The sequence below is a fragment of the Crinia signifera genome, chromosome 11 (assembly GCF_055691185.1).
Source record: "Crinia signifera chromosome 11, ASM5569118v1, whole genome shotgun sequence".
NCBI classification, from domain to species: domain Eukaryota; kingdom Metazoa; phylum Chordata; class Amphibia; order Anura; family Myobatrachidae; genus Crinia; species Crinia signifera.
In genome coordinates this window covers 17,710,940-17,734,884 of record NC_139227.1, presented here as the reverse complement: position 1 = coordinate 17,734,884, position 23,945 = coordinate 17,710,940, and the positions used below count along the sequence as shown (strand labels likewise).

General features: G+C 39.4%; 1 protein-coding gene across 1 annotated transcript in view; it reads right to left on the bottom strand.

The window, feature by feature from the left end:
• The window catches only part of TOX3 (TOX high mobility group box family member 3), a 104,567-nt gene that overhangs the window by 14,519 nt on the left and 66,103 nt on the right, over positions 1 to 23,945 (bottom strand). Inside the window, exons 2-4 of the mRNA XM_083165603.1 lie at positions 23,499 to 23,564; positions 18,981 to 19,010; positions 14,663 to 14,917 (exon numbers count right to left, since the gene is read on the bottom strand). Of these exons, the coding sequence (XP_083021729.1) occupies positions 14,663 to 14,917; positions 18,981 to 19,010; positions 23,499 to 23,564 (351 nt within the window). The remainder of the gene's footprint in view (positions 1 to 14,662; positions 14,918 to 18,980; positions 19,011 to 23,498; positions 23,565 to 23,945) is intronic.

The following is a 23,945-nucleotide window of genomic DNA, read 5'->3' as shown; positions in this document are numbered from 1 at the left end:
CCGTCCCTCTTAAAAAAGGTGTGACAATGGCCACGATTCAGTGATGTGCACTATGACTCAGCGTCCCTTCTAACAGCCCAGAACTGGCAGTGGGTGCTCTGTAGCTTGCTGCAGCGCAGATTAAGTTGCATCAGGTGGGATCCATCCTGTAACCTATCCCAGGTGTTAGAAGTGCTTCGGGGACAATTTAACTCTGTGGCAGTGTGCAGCAAAGTTCCATTGAAAAAGCGGTGGCCACATTTGGATCCCGCTGTGAACCACACAGGTGCTGCTTTATTTGCAGATGCACCTTTAGGAGCCCAGAGGCCGGCTACTCCACTGCCTCTGGGAGTTATGCCCATGGTTCACATACCAACACAGAAATGGTCACAGCTCCTCCGCTTACAATAGGCCCATGAACATTTTCAACCACAGACCCAAGATGTTTTTAACTTAAGGTAAACAATCAAATACATTCAAATATATCACTTAAGGTGAATTTTTGACTCCTTTCAAAATGATTCCGTCAACCTTTGCTTAATCCGGCAAGGACCATTACCATCTCATCATACTGCACTGAGTCCTCTTCTGCCTGACCATTAAACAAAATAGACCAAAATGGCACAGTCCACAGCAGCTGGTTCAGTATGAACAGCGCTAGATGGAAATCAATATATAATGTGATAGTAGTAACACAGTAGATACAATCAGAATAACTGCTGCAACAGCTCCTGAGAGTAGAGCAATATAGAGCTATTGCAAAGACTGAATGCTGCCAGCTCCTGCTTATAATTCCAATATACGAAAAAAACATTTTGTATCCCAATTGAACACTGAGTGAGAAATATCTACATAATAATCAGATAATACAGAGACCTTGGTTGCATATATCTGCAGATATAGGGTTAAGCCCCCAGGCCGTACGTCAAGGCGTCTCTGTGTCACTGGGGGTCCCTAAGACACAGAGACGCCTTGACGTACGGCCTGGGGGCTTAGCCCTATATCTGCAGATATATGCAACCAAGATCTCTGTATTATCTGATTAATAGGTGTATATTTCTCACTCAGTGTGCAATTGGGATACAAAATGCTTTTTTCCTAGCCAGAATTACCCCTCCCTTTTGGCACCTGAGTGACACACCTCTGATTGAGCAGCTTACCAACAAATGCATTGTGTAATTCATATATACATTGCAGAAAATACCTAGCACGACTTGTATGGTATTTAGGGGTGTCCACTCTGGCTACGACAGAGCCAAGGCATGTTGCAACCATGTCAAAATTCCAAGCATATCCCACATGTTGAGCGGTATGGAAAGCTCTCCAGGCTTTTACATCATTATAGCCAAGATCATACATAGGTTACTATATTAAAGAATGGGACTTCGGGACTGAACAATCACTACTGTCAGTAGTTTAGGGAAGTGCCCTCTTGTAATAAGATATTTTTCAGTTTATGCCACAGCAGCAATATTACACAGGTAGACAAATTCCCCATGAACCTAACTACAGAAACATGTTGGTGACAGAATCATTAATTACTAGTGCATAATGCCCTAAAAATTAGAACAAAAAGTAGGTATCATAATTAATTTGAATATTCCTTACTATTCATGATGTTTAATCTCCCAGTCTACCTGAAACAATAATTGATTTTGTATACTGCAGTTTAAGGTTATTTCTGTTTAACCATTTCAAGTCCAACAGCTAGGTCAGGCTCAACAGCCTTAGCGCTAGCAGCATACCCAATGGTGAGCCACAATAACATTGTTCAGCATTCAATGTAGACCATTTTTGAATAAAAAAACATATTTTTCAACACACCCTGTATGTTACCTTGTCATTTGTTTTTTGTTTGCTATGTACGGCGCTTCAGACACTTTGCGGCGCCTTATAAATAAACATACTACTACTAGTATATAGTACTTACTACAGCTGTTCGGAAGCTTATTTAAAGCAACTCCACTGTTCTTGTTGTGTCAGATAAGCCAAAATCAGAATAGGTTGTGCGATGACATCATTGGCATAAAATGAACAAACACTGCCTAGAAATTTGTCTTTTGAGAAGCTTTGATATGTTTTCCACCTATGGGGCATTTCTAGTTTGCTTGAGCAGCTTTCAATATTTAATGTGCATTAGGCATTGATGGGACCTATATTTGAGTTAGTGAAAGCTAGTTTCCAGTGTCAATTTTGTATGTAAATTCAATGTTGCACATCTCTCCCTCATAAGTGTCTTTATCCAAACGCAGGAGTAGTTTTCTAATTAGTTTTCATCATACGACAGAATAACAAAAACCTCTAGGCTAGCTTCCCTTAATATGCAGCTATTCCAATAGGGCATATCACCATATCTGGTAAATAAATATCATCATAATATATCTGCTGCTCCAACCCAATAATAGATGGGTCGGTTACAAAATGTAGACATTGATGACATGTCAACATGTTAGAATGTCTTAATATTGTCCCTGGATGCTCTGCAGTGACTTGACTGCCCCTGGTGGCTGCAGTGGTTGCAGCATCATCTTCCAGGTCCTGGTTGTCATGTGGTCCGCACTTCTGGTTAAGACTGGCTGTCCTCTAGCATCATGACAAGTATATTTGGCCTATAATTTACCGTCCCTCTTGTCCCCAATCCCAACCTCCATCCACAAACTTTTAACAATGTTGACATCATTGAGGTGTCAATATTATGAATATTAACATTGTTATTGTCACATTTGGACTACATCTCGAGTGTTATCAATGCACCCAAATACACTTGGTATACCATTCATACTATTCAGATAAATAAACTTGAACATGCCATAACATTTACAGATTGTGATTCATCTTTTTGTATCTATTTCACCAAAATGGTTTGATTTAAGAAAATATTTTCTACAGTATTCTCTTGTACAACCCATGTAAATATATTTACCCAACGTTGGGCATTTTGTGAGCCATACTTCTTTCTCATAGGATAGAAACGGCACAGATGACATTATAAATGTTTTCTCTTGTTTAATAAATCTATTTAGCTTTCTAGAGTGGAAGATAAAAGGTCCCAAAATAATATATTTTACTGTCTTTTTTTGTGTACTGAGGAGAAAAAGAATTTCTAAATTCATCAAAGAGAACCTTCACTTACGTACAACAGACTAAGCAGAAGAGAATGTTAACAAGTTCAATTTCCATTCAATCACTGCTGCTGTTCTGAGAAGTGTTTCATTGCAGGAAAGAAATAAAAATAATCTATATGGTAATTATAAGGACAAATTCCCAAGTAACTTTCAGCTACATGAAAGGTCAGTTCTATTCAAGATATTTTATCAGTGCCCTGCACATACTTTCTGTCCTGTCATTTTAAATCTGAACAGTATTTTATTTTCCCATTTAGAGCTACCTGCAGAATTAAGTACTTAAGCCAAATAAGAAAAAAAAAAAAGGAAAAAGAAAAAAGAAATGTTGAATTCTGGCATAGGCTATAATAGCACATAGATAAATCGTTCAGCTGTTCACTTGCAAGCCTCTGGGGCAGCAGATTTTTCTTTCTCCTAGTGCACTGTGGGTATTCAAAACTTGTTCAACATGATTCCATTTCATTTCAGGCACTGCCTGAGAAAACTAAATTACCGAATCAATCATACAGAAGGTCAGAGTGAGACTTCATTACAAGTATTGCATGCTTGCATGAATATCTTTCATTTATGACTGACCCAATATGTCACAATAGCTGTCTTGTAAAAATAATCCACTTTTTGAAATTGATGTAGCACTGATGTCAATACTGCTCAGCAAGCTGGACAGATTATTTGGAGGTGTAAAAAAAACAAAGAATGGGGAAGCACAGATGTACGTATACAGTATACAACTGAAATCTATTGGACATCTAAAAGGATTACATTAATAAATAAATAGGCAAAAGATAGAAACATTTGATGGCACTTCCTTTTCATGTTTAATGACACGAGCAACGAGAAATTAAATGTAGAGATCTTGGCCAAATACGAAACATGGCAAAAAATAGATACAGAATTAAGTAATTAATGCCCACAATCTATTGTCTGACATCTGCCCTGTTCTCCTTAACCAGCCTTGATTTATTCAAAGAACTAAATCTCATAAATATATTATTAATTCCACACCACCGTAACCCAAAATCATTGTTAAATTAATAATGTGCAGATATTACATTTCTCCCATGAAATACAAATATTTTATTAGCAGTTTCATTTTCGGTTCTACCTCCAACATTCATAATTCTCTGCAAATACTTCAGTGTAATTTAATTTGATAGATTTTCACAAGATGGCATCTGTTTGTCTCCTTTTTAGAACGTTGAGGGAAAAATGAAAAATGATTTTCGTAGAAATCATGTGTTTGCAGAGAAATATTGCACCCATACTTTCTACATTATGACTGACCCTAATAGCTTTATGTTTTACACTCTATGAAAAGAGATTTGCAGAAAATAACAGTAACCTCCAACATGGACTTGTGTGTGTGCGATGTGTCTACCACTATAATCTTCTCCTTTATATATGGATATATCAGACAAGCGAAAACTAAATTCTCTAGTCACATTTTTTATGGATGGCTGGGAACAGGTACATCTTTTACCTGGGGATGAGATAGCATGTGATATTGCTTCTCTCGGCTTGTCTTCTTCCAATTTTGTGTGGAGAAACCTTGTGTAGTTCATGTGGATATTGCTTTGGTTTGAGGAAAGTGACAAAGACTTCAAGGTGCGGATTTAAATTCACCATATGTCAAATCAATAGATCAAATGCATTATGTATTTACATTATACACATCTAGGCACACAAACTATAGTGTGGGTTGCTGGAGAAGTTAGTCATGTAACCCTAAATTGTAATGAATGAGATTGTGCCTGGAAAATTTTTACTCCTTAAGCGTGCAGCAGATGAAAATGTAGTGGGAGCACAAAATGTAGTGGGAGCAGTAAATATTAGCATCCATTGTTTACATTTAAGAATACAAATCTATATCAAATATCTTCACAAACAGGGCAAGGGTTACTATGAAGATAACCTAGAGGGCCAATAGCTAAGGGGCAGTGATGTGGTCGGGTCAATGTGCACATTGGTTCCTCAACTCCTTACCTCAGCACATGTCATGACACAAAGCAATCACCTCAAGAGCAGAGCTGGAGCAATAAGGGGGCCACAGGTTGCATATTAAGGACATAGTGCATCTCCAGGAACTCCACAAGTTACAATAGGTTGGTAGGGTGCCGTAGCGGTAGTATCTGTAACCTACCATACAACCTTGCCCCATGGGTGATGGCACCAGTTGCTCATTATAAACCAGTTAGGAGGTGCCATAAACAGTTGCATCAAATGTTTTTTAATAACCCACATTGAGTGCCAGCCACTAACATGAAGGAGAAGCATGTGAGGCTTTTGGATGCTATGCCTCCATGTCAGTGTTATACTGGGATTGTAAATCAGTGTTATATTTATGCACATCTCCAATGTTTTGTGAATTGCCGCATACTGCAGTAGGATTGACATGCTGTAGCCATATGAAGGCAGGGAGGGTTGGTGACTGACACTGGGCTTAGTATACCATGAACGCATTCTCTTTCTTCTGATTGAGATGCACTTGCCTATGCAGCAGGGGTGAGTGGCAATTCTGAGTAGCTTTAGATGGCCAATGATGTGACCTACAGTATGGTGGCGATAGTGATCGTAGGAGCATCTTCAGATGTAGCATGCAGATTTGTGATGATGACTTTTGAATTTCAGACACCTTCTGTGGCAGGTGCGATTAGGCCTTAACCTCAAAATGTAAATTTTTAACAGCATTTAAGAACCTTGCTAATCAAAGTATTTTTGATTATCAGATAAAGCTATTATACACTTTATCGGAATCAGAATCAGAATCAGCTTTATTGGCCAGGTATACTTGCGTATACTAGGAAATTGTTTTCGGTTTGCTGTGCAGCAGCCAGGTGGGTAACAAGTACACAGCATACAGTATAAACAATAAACAATATAAACAGGTGGGGGAACATGTACAGTCAAATAATTATTCAAAGGAGACACAGATTATTTGCAAAGGGTTATGGCGCGACTAGACAGTGATGAGTTCATGTGTCAACAGGTGAACCGCTTGAGGAAACTTTTTAGGCTTCTGGTGGACCTAATGGGAATAGCCTGTAGCATCTGCCTGATGGGAGCAGGTTAAACAAGCCATGACCAGGATGTAGTTGGTCCTTGACTATCTTCGTTGCCCGCTTTTTTGCTCTGGACAGAAGGAAGGTCTGTCGCAATTATCTTCTCTGCAGTTCTGACTACCTTTTGGAGTCTGCATTTGTCTATCTCGCTGGGGGAGCCATACCAGACCAGTATTGAGGAGCACAGTACAGACTCCACAATTGCGGAGTAGAAGAGGAGCAGAAGCTTTATTTGCATAACACTGGCATATTTTGTTATGCTTAACTGAATGTTTGTTTATACTGTATAAACATCCCTATGGTTTATCTCTGATCTAATATAACCATATACCATAAAACACTGTTACAGCTACTCTACATGATCTTTCCTACCCCTATTAAAAAGTAGATGTCAGTTGAGAAATAGTTGTGCTTCTTTAAAAGGCATTATGAGCAAATACACAATATACTGTAAAAACAGCAAGATCGTTCAAGATGCTGTTTGTTATTGAAGAAAAAATAGGCCTTTTGTAACATAATCAATTTCTGGTTGTACCAAAACTTATAGTTATTAAGATAACAAGCATCTTTGCTTCACTTTATGGCTCTCAAGATGTCTATGAAGCAATAAGAGAAGTCACCGTTCATTTTTAACAGTCTTCCACTGGGAAATATATGAGGGCAGCGCACAAATATTATTATTTATCTGGCCAACACAAACCCTGAGGGAAGCATTGAAGAACTTTGACATAACCTATTTTTAACCGTACCTCTGGCAATCGCGCATTCAACTTTATAGGTGAATGTGTCAAGTAGACCACAGAACAAATGATATACAACATTACTTATAAAACTACTGTACTGCATTTGTTTTCTTTATCACTTGAAAATCTTGTGTTATTTCTTAAAAGGAAAACAAGAGAATTATACATTGGATACTACTTAATAAGCCTTGATATATTTATAAAACATTTATAATTGATGGGTTCTGCATAAACGTATGTTAACACATATAAAACCAAATGTGAAGGATATCCTTAGTTTAATTAGCCTTTATCATCAAAGATTTGAAATCTTTAATGAAAATGTCCACATTTGTGCATACATCAATGTGGTAAATATAAACTGCTGCACAGTAGCTATACAATGTGTAATTATCTTTTATTTAGGACATTCCACAAGGGTTCCATAGTGCATACTAGTTTGCTTCAGTCCCTCCTTACACCTCAGTGCTGAGATCATGGGTTCAATTCCCACCATGGCCCCAACTGTGCCGAGTTTGTGAATTTTCCCTGTGTTTGCATGGGTTTCCCCCGGGTACTCCGGTTTCCTCCCACATTCCAAAAATACACTGTAGGTTAATTGGCTCCCAAAAAAATTAACCCTAAAATGATTGTGTGTGCGTGTACATGTGGTAGGGAATATAGATTGCAAGCTCCACTGGGGCAGGGACTGATGTGAATGTTCAACTATACTATATATGTATACGCTATATAAGAAACTGTTAATAAATAAATAAAATACGCCTTCATTATCTGATGTTTTTTTGTATATTGTTAGGTTGCTTGTAAAGTTTCATGCTCTGGTTTTCATTTTTACCCAGGACCATGCCAGATTGCTGTTGCCCACCAGGAAGGAATAATCACTGTTCCATCCTTTATTAATTGCATGGCACTGCATGCGATACGGACAGTTGGCCATGCAGCACTGCCAACCATAAGATGTTGCATGCAACCCATGGGGACATATAAATGAGCATACATCAGACAATATGCATGATTTGTTGTTCCTGTATGGCAAATTGTGCTTGTACCCACCCTTAGAGAATAACCAAAAGTATTGTTAGTGGACTATAAGCATCTCATTCCTTTTTTTCCCAAAAATGTAACAGCTATATAATGTGGGCTAGGTGAAATGAGGGAGATTGCTAGACTAATGAGGGAGAGAGGAAGATTGCTGCTATTTCAGGTAGTCTCCTGCAAAATGCAGGAGGGTAGGCAACTATGGCAACTAGGCCGCAGTCTCTTTCATATGGGGGACTTCATTTGCACCCGCAATGTTTGGCTATACACAACACAAGAATTAAAGTTAAATTCTTTAAATAAATTAAATACATCGGAAGATACAGGAAATTATTTGTAAGGGAAAGTAAACCTTACTACAATAGTATATTAATATATATACTGTGAAATAAATTCCAGTCACTGATTGCCACCTATGAGTATTGTTTCCTAAAACCTTTTTTTTTTTTTCACATTATAGGTAAAACAATTTACCCAATAACTAATTTAATGATTCATTGCTGGCCTATTGATAAATATTTGCCCTTGTAGTAAAAACAGATAGACATCTTATTAAGAGCTATCAAAATATTGATTTGGGAGATTTTAATGAACTGTGTAACAAACTGAAAGGCCAAGCAATCTAGATAATAAATTGGCAAATTAACACAGGCAGGTGTTAAATTAATTCACTGCTGCCTTTTGTTCTTTCCACGCTCCATATTCTGATGCAGGAGAAAGGTGAAGTGCAAGAATGATTAGTTGCGTACATTAGTCTGTACACAATAACAAGACTCAGTTCTGTGTATTGATGTCTCTCGGTTCTGGTAGGTAAAGCAGAACAATGTTTTCAAAAGATGTCTTGGAAAAGCCATAAGGAATGGAGTCCAACTTGTTTATGAATTCACAGAAGGTGAAAAGGTCTACTGATGGTGAAAATTGTTACTATAATTGAAGTCTACAGTTTATTTGCACATGCTAATGCATTTCTAACAACGATTAAATCAATTCAAACATTTAAATATACTGTAGGTATGTTTGGCTAGACTTCATTTTAATGTTTTTGATTTACAACTGCTAACTGATTGTATATCATAATGCCAACCTTATTGGCAGCGGTAAACAGGTTAATGAAAGGAAATTTCCATGAAAATGCTATACATTGGGCTAAGGATTGATAAATTGAAGTGCTCTCTTCTGTTCTTGTGGCCTAGACCACACACCCTAATCCCAAATATGAGAGGTACTACAATACTTAGACTGGTAGTTCCACTCAGAAAGAAGAGAACTTGCAGGTGTACACCCAAATCATTGCTATATATACTTCTAATAAACTCTGTTAATTAACAGAGAGAATAATGATGATGCCTAGCACCACATTTCTTAAGTGCCTAATTGTTCCTAGAGATGTGCAGGTTCGGATTTACCCGGAAGTCAAAACAGGATCTTATTGGCTATCGGCTGTCACATGATTTGGAGTCAAAACATGTGACAGCCGATAGCAAATAAGAAAATCCGGGTAAATCCGAACCTGCTCATCTCTAATTTTTCCTCAATATTAAATTGTAGAGTTTATTATAATTGTTGTGATTAGCTATATTTAGTACTTCAGGTGTGCACCTGCAATATCTTTCTGGGGTCATTCAGATTTGTCTACACCTGCACTATCATGCGCAAAGTACCAATTATAAGTCAGCATTTAGTACATGACCGATTCTGTGTGCACGCAGACTGGTCCTGCTGCATTGGAAGCAAGATGTCAGCAGATTGCCAGTGGGGTAGAGACAGAAAATGGGAGCATGTTGCTGCTGTTTGGGGGTGGGAAGAGTATAGGTATCTCCATTGCAGGATGAGATGTCCTTGTCTCTGTGATGGTAGCTTGACCAGCACAATAGATACCATAACCCACTCTGACAATGGGAACGAGATCAGATGCTGCGTCCTAGAAACCAGTTCAGATCACTATTGAAGCAGGAGGCATCTGCTTGTAAGAATGCTTCCTACTGCATCACCATACTTAACTACTTTCTATTGCTTCTTTCAGGAAAAATCCCAGAGAGCAGATGCAGCACGTCACTTTGGGCCTTATTCTGGTCTGCGCGGACGGAGCCGAATATGCGGCCAGGACCATGCGTCCTAAACCCCGCCTTTCATACGGATCGCTCACTCTGTCCGAATGCGGTAAGAAGCTGTCCGCACAGACCGCAAGTGTATTTCTCATGAATACACCTCCTCCATCTCAGGGAACCTCCCCCATCATTCGATGGTCGCAGACCATCGAATGTAGGACCGAGTGGTCAGGCAGCTCCCGCAACCTCAGACCACACGGGCATTTCTCAGTGCAAAAGCAGGGATCTGGGCGGGCAGCTGACATGCGGCAATGTCATATGTCCGCCCCCTACACGTGCGTCACGGCCGCATTACCATACGTACGCCCAGCGTTTTCATGGGAACGCCCATGAAACGCGGGGCGTATGCATATGTTAATGCGGCCAAACAGCCCTTCACGCCCCTCACCACCCCCTGTTCGTAGTGTACACATTTCATGCGGATTTTGGGCGCGAGTCCAGTTCGCACATGCGCAGAGACGCCTCTGCACATGCGCAGACACTAAACATCGGTGGACCGACCGCACGCGGACATTACCGCACCAACCAGAATAAGGGCCTTTGTGTGGTGGGTCTGGACTGAAAAGTCATCAAGCCTCACCTCCAAGATGGGGAAATGCCTGCAATACCTGGGTCTGTGGGTAGCTTAACGGGACTATAGAACATAATTTCTATTGCAATGTCCCTGGTTTTTCAATGATTCTATAATCACTCTCCTTAGTTAAAAAGGAAATGGGCAGAATGCAGATGAATGTGGGAGAGTCACCTTACTTACTGGGGCTGCAGACCATAAGGTACATAACACATTATGCCCAACACCATAATGACCCTTACATATTACACCACATACCATAAAGCTCATTATGCCACATATTGTTAATGCTATTACACCCCACACCTTAATAGCCCTGACACATTATGCCACACGTCATAAAGAGCATTACCCCACACATCAATAAGCACATTACACTATATGCCACACACCATAATGGCCCTCACACAGTATGCAAACCACAATAATGCCCATTACACATGTCACAAAGTTATGCCAATTACACATTATGCCACAACTTTATGCCCCAGACATTATTTGAAGCTCCACACACGGATGTGGTATAGGGTAGCGACAGTCGGGATCCCGAAAGTCATTAGCCCGACTGTCCGGACTCAGACATCATGGTGAGCGCAACAAAGCCCCTTGCGGGCACGGTGGCTCGCTACGTTCGCCACCTATTCTATTCTCCCTCTATGGGGGTCGTGGCCATCGGGCAACCATCTGTCGGAGTTTTGACAGTCGGGATCCCGACATCGGGTAAATGACAGTCGGGATCCAGACATCGGGTAAATGACAGTCGGGATCCCGACATCGGGTAAATGACAGTCGGGATCCAGACATCGGGTAAATGACTGTCGGGATCCCGATGTCGGGTAAATGACTGTCGGGATCCCGATGTCGGGTAAATGACTGTCGGAATCCTGACTGTGTGGGGGTGCCGGACTCGGTCCTGACAATAATGCCTTTTACAAATGATACCTTACATTAAGGATTGTGATTACTTTTATATTATCTGCTCCCTGTCAGGTGTTTCATTGTCTGGGTACCATGCTCGTTGCCAAATGTTCCATGGCAGAAGATGCAGCATTCTTGGAGGGATATTTTTCCATGCAGACAGCTAGACTGCATGTAATTTGCATAAACAATGGCCACCAGAAGGCTCTGTATGGCTCACCTGGCAGTAGATGGCACTGCTGCTCATTATAGGTAAAAGAAAGCATGAGTGCTGGCATCCCCAAGCCACCATGGGATCTGGGGCTAATGCTAGGCCACTGTCCATGTGTGCATTTTGGCTAGGAACAGTACTTCAATTTGATGGAAGTCCAATCAATTAGCATAGGTATGGGAAGCATAATCTGCTCTGGTTCATTTGCGCAGATGCGTGCACGCACCCTTGCGAATGACCCAAACCCCGCACCACCCATTCGCACACCGGATTCACTTGCAAAGCTTGAGAACAGATGTTTTACATCAGGGTTTGACTAATTTTTGTAAAATCTAAGCCAGGACAAAATTATAGGAGCCAGACAAACTAAATCACCCCACAAAAATAAAAATGACTGAAATCTTGTACAAGGTGTATACGGACACACACAAAAAAGGTATGGGCATGCTGACACACTCACACACAAAATGTTTGGGCACACTTACACAGATAAAATGTAAGGGTACACACACACAAATTGTAAAGGCACCCCGAGACACACACAAGTTGCAATGGCACAGACATAAGATAAGTTGTAAGGACATACTACAACTTTCCCCCACCCCACGACCCCCAAGAATACCTCTGTACTGCGGTGCGCAGCTTGTGTCCCCAGACAGAGTAGGAGCAGTCAGTGTGGCTGGCATATCATCCATCCTGCAGCAGGACTTGGAGTTTTGAGTGGGTTAGCTGGCTGGCACTGTTTGGGATGCGGCAGCGGAGCTGGGTAGCAGACGTGTGCTCTCTTCTGTGGCAGAGGTGAAGGGGGGAGTGACTCCGCAGAGTTTCCTGAAGTGCTGCATACAATTCATCCCCTCGTCGAGTTTGCACGTACCCAGAAAATACACATGGGCAGAAATGCAGCTGCGTATGCGCAAAACATCGGTTCCCCGTTGCGAATTCGCGTCCGAGTGATTGAACCAGAATACTGTAAGTCCCAAGACCAGTTAACTTACTAGCTAGCAATGTGTGTGGGGGGGAAATCTTTAAAAGTACAAAAGCTTCCAACACTTTCTTGCTTCAATGTATTCCATATTATACGCCTTTATACACATGCTGGTACCAGTACTTATTAAATTCTATACTTTCCTGTGCAGAAAGTTGAAAGTGAAGAAGATTATGTAAGTGATTCCTGATCCACTTCTCTTTATGAATTTTGTCATTTAAACCTTTGATTTATCCTGATACACTTAAGATGTTTCATGCTCTTACACTGGCCAGACAGACTTCTCCAACCAACACTCTCATTTTGTAGTGGACTGTGCATACATTTACCCATGTACCCCACTGAGAGGAAACACTGTAACCAGCGGCACACCAGGTATCACACAACAAAAGCCATAACTTAAGGGTAGTAACATTTAGCAATCACAAATCACATCCCTTCCCAAACATTTGACTTAATGCAGAACATTAAATTAATTAATGGTTCTAGTTTTTAATTACAAATTTAGCATTCAACCATTATTAGATCCTGTTGCTTTCTTGCAGTGATTATAGTTATTATTCATTTCATTTCTAAACTCTCCACGGGAATACAGACTGAGGCTTTTTATTAAACTGAATGGGAAACTTCATTACCAGGGAGAACACCGCACCCCTGGAAAGTACTAAATCTGCCATGGTAACATTAATACATGTATGAAAAACATTTTGGTCAATTTGTGGCCAATAAAGTACAATATTGTAATATAGTAGTATTTCCTTTTCTGTTTTAGTTTTGAATATTCTACAGCGCCGTTGCAGCAGTATTAAAGCTAAACACAATTTCTAAAATTACTTTTGTTGATTTCATGGTAGTGCTGTATTGACTGCTAAACGTTCCCAATATGTTGAGGTGGCCTGTTCCATCCTCCTAATTTATGAGGTGCCTCGGATGCTCCAGGCAATAAAAGTGTTGTTTTTTTTAAAAATGGGCATGGCCACACCCATTTTTATACAATCAGTTGCACCAGCTCCACCCAACTGCCAACTTCCAAATCTTGGGATGTTTGCCACAGTAAACAGCGGCAGTGCCAAATATGTAGTGCACGGGGCATCACTATGCACATACATGTTATCATGTTAGTAATATGTGTGCTGAATGGATTCCCAGGGATCAGAATCAATTTATACATCCGGTGCCATGTGGTGACCAGTAAACAGAATGAGCCATCACAAACTCTTAAGCCCACCAACAGACTCCTGTTATCTATCCAGTGGGCATTCAGAGTGGCCATACAAAGACCGTTCTTCTACATTTGTACCCATATTTTACGGGGTATGCATTTGTATTGCACGTATACAATCTTTAGTGGGATGTGACACTATTTGATATTCCACAAAATATTAGGGGGTAACGTATTGTATAAATATTAATGGGCAAAATTATGGGTGAGATGTATCATTCATTCAAGATATTAATTCAATAAGTGGCAAAAAAATTAAAAATTATCTATCAGCGATCATTTCTCTAGCACAGTCTATAAAAAAGGAGAATCTAACTTGTTGCCATATTTTCCCCATAATTGAAACGTACAGTAGCTACCTCTTTCATTGGCATCCTGCATTTTATACATGAAGTGTTATGTCTGACAAATATAAAACATAATTCAAAGGCAAATTGGGGAACCTTCAATTTCCTCTGGCTTTCCATCCTTTCATAAATTGTGAGATCGTTAAATGAAAAATAAGCAAGCTTTTGTCAACATGCTTATTCTAGTTACAGTCTGCAAAGATAAGAGTGACAGAGAACTTTTTCTACATATTTACAACAAAGTACCAGATACATACTAATTCGATCCCATTGTGTCGAACTGATCAAAACAAATATCGGTTATCCATTTAAGATTTGCAATTACTATACAAGCAATAGATTAATTTTAAGCTCACCATTGTCAACCCATTGCTGTGCAACATTCCTTCCTGGTCTACTAGATTATTCCGAGATATAGTAATAGATGGAAGGTCCAGACTTTGAGGTGGGAACTGAGGTGTAAATTCATTGACCTGGGCTGCCAGTGCTTCACCCATAACTTGGAATGGGAGAAGAACATCTGTCATGCCAAGTCCCGGGTCATTTTCTGGAGGTGGAGTTATGGGAGGAATCTCAAATTCTTCATCACCAAGACTCGGTGTGTGAAACGTCTGTCAAACAAGAAATGGACAGGCTTATTAGAATCGATGGTAACATTAATGTTGAAATAATTTAGCACCATGGCTGTAATTACAAATCTAAAACGAATCGTATTACTGTTTGTAGGTGATTTTTAGAGGCTACATAAAAGATTTCTTTACACCATAAGTCAATTTTTTCACCGAGTCAATTTATTCAAAATACCTTTAGACACATTACAAGCAATGGAGAATGCTTTGCTAATTTCAAGATTCAGCTAGAATGCCTTTCTATTGATCATGCTTTTAATGGAACAGTCCTGTAGATAGGCCATCTGTCCCAGTTCTCAAAAAGTTAGATTTACATTTAAATAAATCTTTGCAGGTTTTTAGGGGGCTAGTACTTCAAAAGCATTACACACATCACCTAACATTATAGCCACATACAATAATGCTTGTAACCCCCCTCCTACCCCAGTACACACACAACCACCCACATATTATTTGGGAGTCATGGACATGTGCCAAATCGAACACTTCAAATGTTGAGGGACTAGTGATGTAGCAACTAGCTATTTGAAGATCACCACAATAACTTCTGCAGGATCAATTTAAATGATCCAGATGGTCAGGAGGCACAAAAGCATGTTCACCAAGCCAAATTTGTGTAGTACTGTACAGGGGTTAAAGTGAGGGGGAACTGGGTGGAACTCGGTTCCACCAACTCTAAGGGTGAGGTGGAACATTTTTACCTTCATATTGGCCCTGCACAGTAATTCCCACAGAATAGCCTTCTAGTTTGCAGGGGGATTCCAAAAACCCTACCACTGGCCCTGTCTCTGCCTAATGGGGGTAGGGGAGGGTGGGTCATTAGGGGCCATAGAGAAATGAGTTCCCCCACCTCTGCATGACCACTTTAAGCCCTGGTACTGTATATAAATAGCTTACATCCAACTCTGGTTATGATGCTAACCGAAGCAACTCACTGCCTAATGCTTTTTGCCAAGTGACAGAGTCCCTTGACCAATTGTGATAACTATTATTACACAGCTTGGGACTTTCATCCCTTTTAAAATGGTCTCTTCTGTTGACTTCTATAGATTTCCACTAACAAACGGATAATTTATTGCTAAAGGAGGACAGTTATTCAGTAAAAGAAGAAATAAAAATGTGGTGTTAATGGAATAAAGGCCTAGCAATAATATATAGATTTTGATGTACAATTTAATTGAGATAGTTAATTGAATGGAAAATAGTACATTGGGAAATTAAAATAATTCTTCAAAACCTGTCTGTTATTTATAAAATGAGTCTGTTGCTTGAACTGTGAAAGCTCTGCACAAACAGATCTGATGAAAGAAGTGTAATTATCATAAGGCTGTAGTAGTGTATCAGTATTAACAGTGTTTTAATGTGTACTTAATTAGCAGCATCTGTCTTTGTTTGTTTGAGCAACACATACATTAGACCTAGTGCATATCAAATAGCCTATTTATTGATACCCCACTAGAACAAAGAAAACACACTTATATTATATAATACTCATGCCCCATAAATTCAGGCAACTGTGTTCTCCACGTCGCAGTTTAATCTGCCCAAACACAGCCGTTTACTGTGATTTGTGCAAGCAAGAAAATGCAAAATGTTCATTTGTTGCCTATATTTCTATTGCAATGGAACATTGGCGGTTATTATTCAATGTAAGCAATTCAGCAGAGATGGTGCTAAGAATACCACGCGTGCAGGTAGCAGTGGTTAAACATTGGATATGTTATGATAAAGTAAACAGCAGCTAAGATGCTGTGGGCATTTTTTTTATGTTTATAAATTGATTTTTTTTCTATTTCTTACACTAAGACTCATACCCTCCGCAGGCTTCTAATTATGTAAACCCAAGTGAGCTGTGTGTTTTTGTATTCTGTCCAAGGGGATAGAACACTGACAGATCTTTATATACATTACCATACAGTATATGTTTTCTTGTAAAAACGGTGCTGTATCATGTGTGCAATATATGCAGCACACTAAGGTGGTGGGGTAGTGGGGTGTTATATGTAATTTTCTGACATAGGAAGTATCAGGCCATTCAAAAAAATACTTTTAGGAAACAGATTTTGAACTAGTTGTATGGCATTTATAAATTCCTATTTTGTTACAAATTTTGGGCAATTAGACTTTTTTATTATTATTATATATTTATAACAATCACCTCCATTCCATGTGATTATGAGATGCAATCAGATGGGGCTCACTGAACATTTTGCCATAAATAAGTGGGGGGCAAAATGATCTAGGGCATCACTAATGATAAATATGGCCCTGATTACAAGCCTATAAATAATACCGAAATATACTTAGAATACAGTCATTGTGTAATTTACATTATGCGAGACACTGTTATGCATGCAAGTTAATGGGAAATAAAGGGATACATTCTGGGGTAAGAGCTCATTAGCGGCGGTACATTGTCATTCTTCAAACTGTTAATCATGATAGAAATTAATAACCGCACATGAAGGAAGTACAGTATACTTCGAAAAAGCAGAGAACCCTTTGCTTTCATATACAACCTGTCAGCTGTCATTACAGGTCAGGAGTGATGAGCTTTGCATCTATAGGAAGATGCTATTTGAATAGACTGTTGAAGCTCAAATAATCACTTTTGATGCAAAGCACAATTTATGCCGGAGAGAGCGCAGCGAGGGTTTCAAATTTTTTTGCCCGTTGTTTAGGGGGAAAAAAACTGTAATTTTTCACACTACAGAAATTTAAACTCTCATCCACCGTGGATAGATTGACCATGATCAGAAGCTATTGGCTAATGAGCATAAGCCAATGGCTGCATTTGCAGTTATTTGGCACTAATGTGGTCTTTTAACAGATGCAACGGTAATTTGTGACTCATTTACTACACCATTACTGCTTAATGAAATCTAACATATCACATTAACAATACGGGTAAACACTTTTTATGTGCCATTTTAACTTGTTTTCATTATCACTGTAATTAAACCCTTGAAATATTATTTCAATAAATATTTGAGGTCTTCAGAATGAAGTGATAACATATATATGGAAATGTTTGCAATGCCTTCGGCTGCTACGAATATACGGTAGCAGTGGGCAAAATCCAAAGATTATATTGATAGGCAAGATCACACTTCATAGTAAATATGAAAAACTAGTAAAGTTACTCTGCTGAAGAGTGGTAGTTAGATAGTTATATAATTACTGTACATTGCACATTTATTTAGGCAAACACTTTAAGCCAATGGCAGGCAACTGGGTGACAGCTATATTTGTATTTAACTAAATCATAACCTTGATTTGTCTATCATCGTATATTGTTAATCATCATTATCCCTCATCAACGATCGACTTACCTTAATTTTGATAAAGTGAATATTTGATGACTTTTGACTTTAAGATTTTTATTTACTATAAATATATGGTTGATATGGACAATAATCAATTATCCAATTACGTAAATTTGCCCTCATCTTAAATTGGATTTGGAATGCGGTATGCTGAGTTAGGTAAACTTAAACATATATTCTCTTCTGAGTAGTGCCCTCAATAGCACGATATATTATCATAGAGATTAATACAGAATAGTACGCAATAAACTTTGATCAAATTTCATCATCTATCGAAGCAATGTTAATTTTAATGTCTTCGATTGCACGAATATTACCTTTTTTCTACAATGCGATGCTTGTCTACCCATGCAATAGGATTCATACAAAAAAGCAAGTGGAACTAGGGCAACCACTCAATCATCTTGTCCAATATGGTAACTCATGCACATGGTCAACATGGATAGTGATTCAGTAGCAAAACCCTAGCAGGATGGTTACTCTGTATTTACATATGCCCAAGGGTAACTCTAAAAGGTTATTCAACTCATTCTTATAATCTTAGTCAAAATACAAATACAAAGTGTAATGTTTTGTGAATGTGCTCCTAAATAATTCTAATTGTATTATATACAGTATTTTGCAAATACTGTATGCTCATAAATGTATAATACAATTTAATTATCTGATAACAGAAATATTTAATAGGAAAATAAGAAAAGATAAAAAATAAGGAGTACCTTAAAGCATTCTTCAGTCCACTGCTGTTTCTGTACAAAGAAAGAATGTATTGATAAAGATCATAAACGCAATATAAAAGTATTCAATATAATCAATATGATCTTGTGAAAAGGAAAGTATAAAATGCAAATCGACAAATCATCGCTTTCAATCTAGAGAATTCTAGCAACAAAAACTATTTATGTAAGCAATGCACAGCGAAGAGTAATGTAACTATTAGGGCATATAGATAATAAATGATTTATCATTCCTAGATAATAAAAAAACGCTATATAAAAATAAATTTAAACATAGTAAATGCCATCTGTATGTAAACGTTGAAAACATTTGTTCCTTTTGATAAAAATGCAAATCAGAGAGGTTGTTGTATCAACATATAACAGCCTATGTCTGCCACGGTGAATTATCACAGCTGGAATTAAATTGTCTCTTAACAGCTGCTAGCAGCGGACTTTTCATCAATGCTCGATTCAAATGTAGGAAGAAATTCTACAGAATGAAACATTATGTTATCCTTACAGATGGGGTTTTGTGTTCTTTATCACAAATAAATGCTGGGCCCCACGCCAAACATTATTCAATTATCTAAGCAAATCTTGATGGTCATAGAAAAGATGGGACAAAAATGCTAATTTTGCAGCAGTTCTATTGATCGGCACATCTACTGTACTGTATGTGAACTGGTTACAGTATAACAATAGAAGAAAGGCATCTAAAATCCATTCTTACCAAAATGTACCATGCAAACTAACCCTAAAGCTTCTTTCTAAGTGAAATGTTGATACTCTATAAAGGCCAATTTAGTGCGACCATTTCGTTTATCCAATGAACAATCTAGTCACATGTGATTGGACAGGTGCCGCAGTTGGCAATCAAGATTCACATTATAACCTACCACTTCCATACTGTTCCACTTCCTAAAAACACATTAATACATTGACAGGTAATTTGCTTAGCAGGAAAACACTATATTTATAGGAAAACAAATTACTCATGCAGAGTAAGTACTGCGCTAATATCTGCAGTGTATCTTGCAGGAAATCACTCCTAACATTGTATATTGTTGCATAATAGTGAATGTGTATTTTGTAAACACAACATTTTAAAAATTGTGCATATACTGTACTTTTGCTGCCAACCCATTAGTGTGAAGTTGTGTCCTCAGTCCTACTGTAGCATTTTTAAACCATACATTTGTTTTGTTGCTCCCTGTTTTGTTGGTTTGGTTACAGAATTGCAATGGTCAGAATGCTAACCATCAAAATTCTGGGATACCAGTTAAAAAAATGGCAATTTTTGGTAGGTAGAGTATTCCATGGCAAAGTGTACCCTTCCAGTAGACTAATCTTCCCCCTTCTCCCACAGCCTAACCCAACCCTAACCTTAATACTTGGAGATGTCAGCATTTTGACCTAATATTGTTAGCATTGGGATTTTATTGTCCAATTGTTAACTGCATCCAGTTTTATATATGCAGATAAGATGCACAATTTGGGCAAGAAAGATGCTTGGTGTGGCCGAATCACCTGGGACATGGCACACTGAGAAGAGCTATTTGCCACAACTTGAGCAACAGTGTAGGTGGACAAATCTGTATCTTGCAATATGTACAGTTTAGCATATACACAAGATTGGATCCTTTTCTAGCGATTGACAATTGCATTCAAGAGTTCAGTGTTTTCAATAGCACCAGGAATGTCTTTTGTCAAAAGGACACCAACATTTTAGATGCACTGCCTGCGCCCAAAGATGCAGCATTGGATCATACTGACCATTGCATGGGCAATTGGACACCCGCGCACAACTTTCGTGCAAGGCTAGTGAAGCAGTGTTCGAATATGCAGTCACTGGTTTGACACACCACAGAAATGCAGGCAACATGCTTCCAGTCAATCAGACTGTAGCTTACTGTTGCTGCAGCAACATCATAGCACATACATACATATTGCAGCTTCGGTGCATGACCAGTAAATATGTCATCAGAAAGCTGCAATTGAGAAACAGCTCAACTAAAATCCAGTAAGAATTCTAATGTACACTGGTAAGTTACACACTACTGTATACACTACTTTTGTTAACTTTCTTAAATTTTTATGCAAACAACTTCCTCCAAAGTACACTGGAAATCAGGTTGACAACCTTTGTTTTACCGTAACCTTTGCGGATTGTTCAAATGATTTAGTTACAGAATATGCAATAAATTTGAATACGAGATGACTCAGTAAGTAACAATCATAAAGCTTAAGGTAAAGCATGGGTTGTCAACCCGATTTCCAGTGTACCTAAAACTTGGGTAGAGTAGTGGCCATCTGGCACTTCTGGCAAATGCCAAATGGGCCAATGGCCTTGTGGGCTGCTTTTGTGCAGCCAGTTCTGATGTGTGCCATAATGTGTTACTGTTCCCACTAGGCTGCTAAAACAGCCGGCCGCCGTACGTCCCCTCCACCGCGTGTGGTGTCAATCAATGCAACTAGCTTGGGGGAAGGATGCCTGCCCCCAACAGTGACAGTGGTGGTCAGGCCCGCCCCTGACATTGGTGGGCCCGCTCACATCAATTTTATTTGCTGCCCTGCTACATGGACTGCGGCAGCTGGGCAGGAGGGATCTGACCTGTGGGAGCCTCTGCCGGGGTAGCAGCGGCTGCTCTTGGCTGTGGCCTTTTACTGCCCTGTGTGTGCACAGCCGCCGCCCGCCCCCTTCCCCTGGGGACGGAAGCTGCCTCTCCTCCCCATCCTGCCTGAGCTTGCCTGCCAGCAACGCTGGGACACATGGACCACCACCACACATCCCTCTTCAGCTGAGAGCAGAAGATGGCCTCTTACGCCCTTTGCTCCAACCCCGTCCCTCTGGCGTTGGTCGACTCACCACTTGTAGCAGTGTGGACAGGGAAGCCGGGAGGTGCTTAAACCCCCCCCCCCCCCAACATCACAGCAGCAGTGAAGCAGCAAAAATGTAAATGGTACTTTTGTTGGCATTGTGTAAGGTCAGGTACACTAATGGGGGCAATAAGTTTATAGGCAGGAGTACTGGGTCATTTCATGTAACAATGTGGCATAATATGTAATGTGGCATATTGTGTAATGGTCATCACAGTGTGCAGCATTTTGTGTAATGGGCATCATGGTGTGTTCCATAATGTGTAATGGGCAGTATAATACCTCCTTTTTGTGATGCCATGCCTCCTTTCCATGAGGTCACACACCCTTTTCGCAGTGTAAGTGTCCCGCCTGCTAGAGGTGAGCCTGTGTACTCAAAATGCCAGGGCCGATTTCTGGTCCCAGCCCGGTCCTGGTGTACCCATTCACCCAGCTGCTACCTTTATCCATGTGGTCCATAGCGTAGTCTCCACCCACCCATCTTGAACATCTTCCAAAGTGCTTATATTTACAAGCATACAGTATAGTAGCTTTGTACCTGGTTCATACAGAAGCTTTAACATTTGACTGAAACCGTCAAGGCAAGACTAACCTACACTTTGAGCTATCTGACTTTTTTATTTACATAAGTCATTTAGGTTGCTTTTCCACTGGCGTTAACTAGCAAAAACATGTTGTTTTTAACCGATCGTACAGTCCTGTAAACAGATATGGTGATGTAGCCAACGGTATCCAATGACTCCGTACTCACTTTTACTTATATTAGCGCAGTTGCAATGTTTTTTGGAAGCTAGCTTCTTTAGTTACGCATACAGTACCATGCAAGTAAATACAAGGTATAATCAGCCTTTAGATTGTTAACTCTAACCAGCAGCCTTCCATAAATAAGTCTCCAGCTAGAGTTTAGTGTATTAACGAACACTGTGAGCATACAACATTCCTTAACTTGATTAATACTATAGGTCAGTGGTTCTCAAACCAGGACCCCACACTGTTCACGTTTTCCAGGTCACCCAACAGGTGCACTAATTAGTGACTGGCACATTTTAAAAGATCCACAGGTGGAGCTAATTATTCCACTTGATTCTGTGATGAGACCTGCAAAACATGCACTGTGTGGGGTCCAGAGGACCGACTTTGAGAACCTGTGCTGTAGGTTATTTTTTTTTTTTATGTAGATGTAAGACTAAACCACACAGTGATATATCACTGCAATATAACAATGACACAAACTTTGGGGATAGAACACAGTGCTTGTGTATTTTTCTTCATCAACAAAAATAATTTTGAACGTCCACCAATATCTCTAGTTTCAGACACTGTATAAGAATGTGCTCAAAACACAGAATTTTATAATCCATTTGTTTTGAATTGTCAGAATCACCCCGTTGTTCATAAAGTGCTTGATTTCCCATTAGGCAAGCGCCTTCTCCATTGGCATGCGACGGGCGTAACTGCCTTATGGCCGGCTAAATTGAGTGGTAATGTAGTATTGTCAGGTTATTTTCTTTCTCATTAAAGTCTTTATTTTGTGCTCCATGAAACACATTCAGATGCAGAGTTTCAATCTTATTTATCCCCTGTCTGCTAAATTATCTAAGCAAACAGATGTATATGAGAATAGATAAAAAGTACACCTACCTCATTTGCAGCAAGAAATGCATTATTGGCTTCTGCCATATTCATGTAGTTGTTATTATTTCCAAACTGAAAAAGAAGAAGGTGGGGGGGGAGAAAACTGTTTTGCTTAGCAAATCCTGAGTTTGATATATTTCAGCTCATAATGATCCAAACAAGCAATAACAAAACATTTCTATTCATCCATCATATCTTGGAAGATAATTGTTTCTCAGAAAACGTAAATGCAAAAGCGTGCAGGCAGCAAGTCATTCTGCATTAGAAATGTAATTATTATGTTCCACTCCAACAAAATAATATTTTACGCTCAAAATACTGTGGCAAAAAAATATCCAGTGGGTTAAGGTCCATACACACTGGGCGATTATGCCCAGTGTGTATGGACAGTGATATGGCTGTCAACGCTGGGGGGAAAGTCGCTCAGTGCATACACACTGAGCCGCTTTCCCC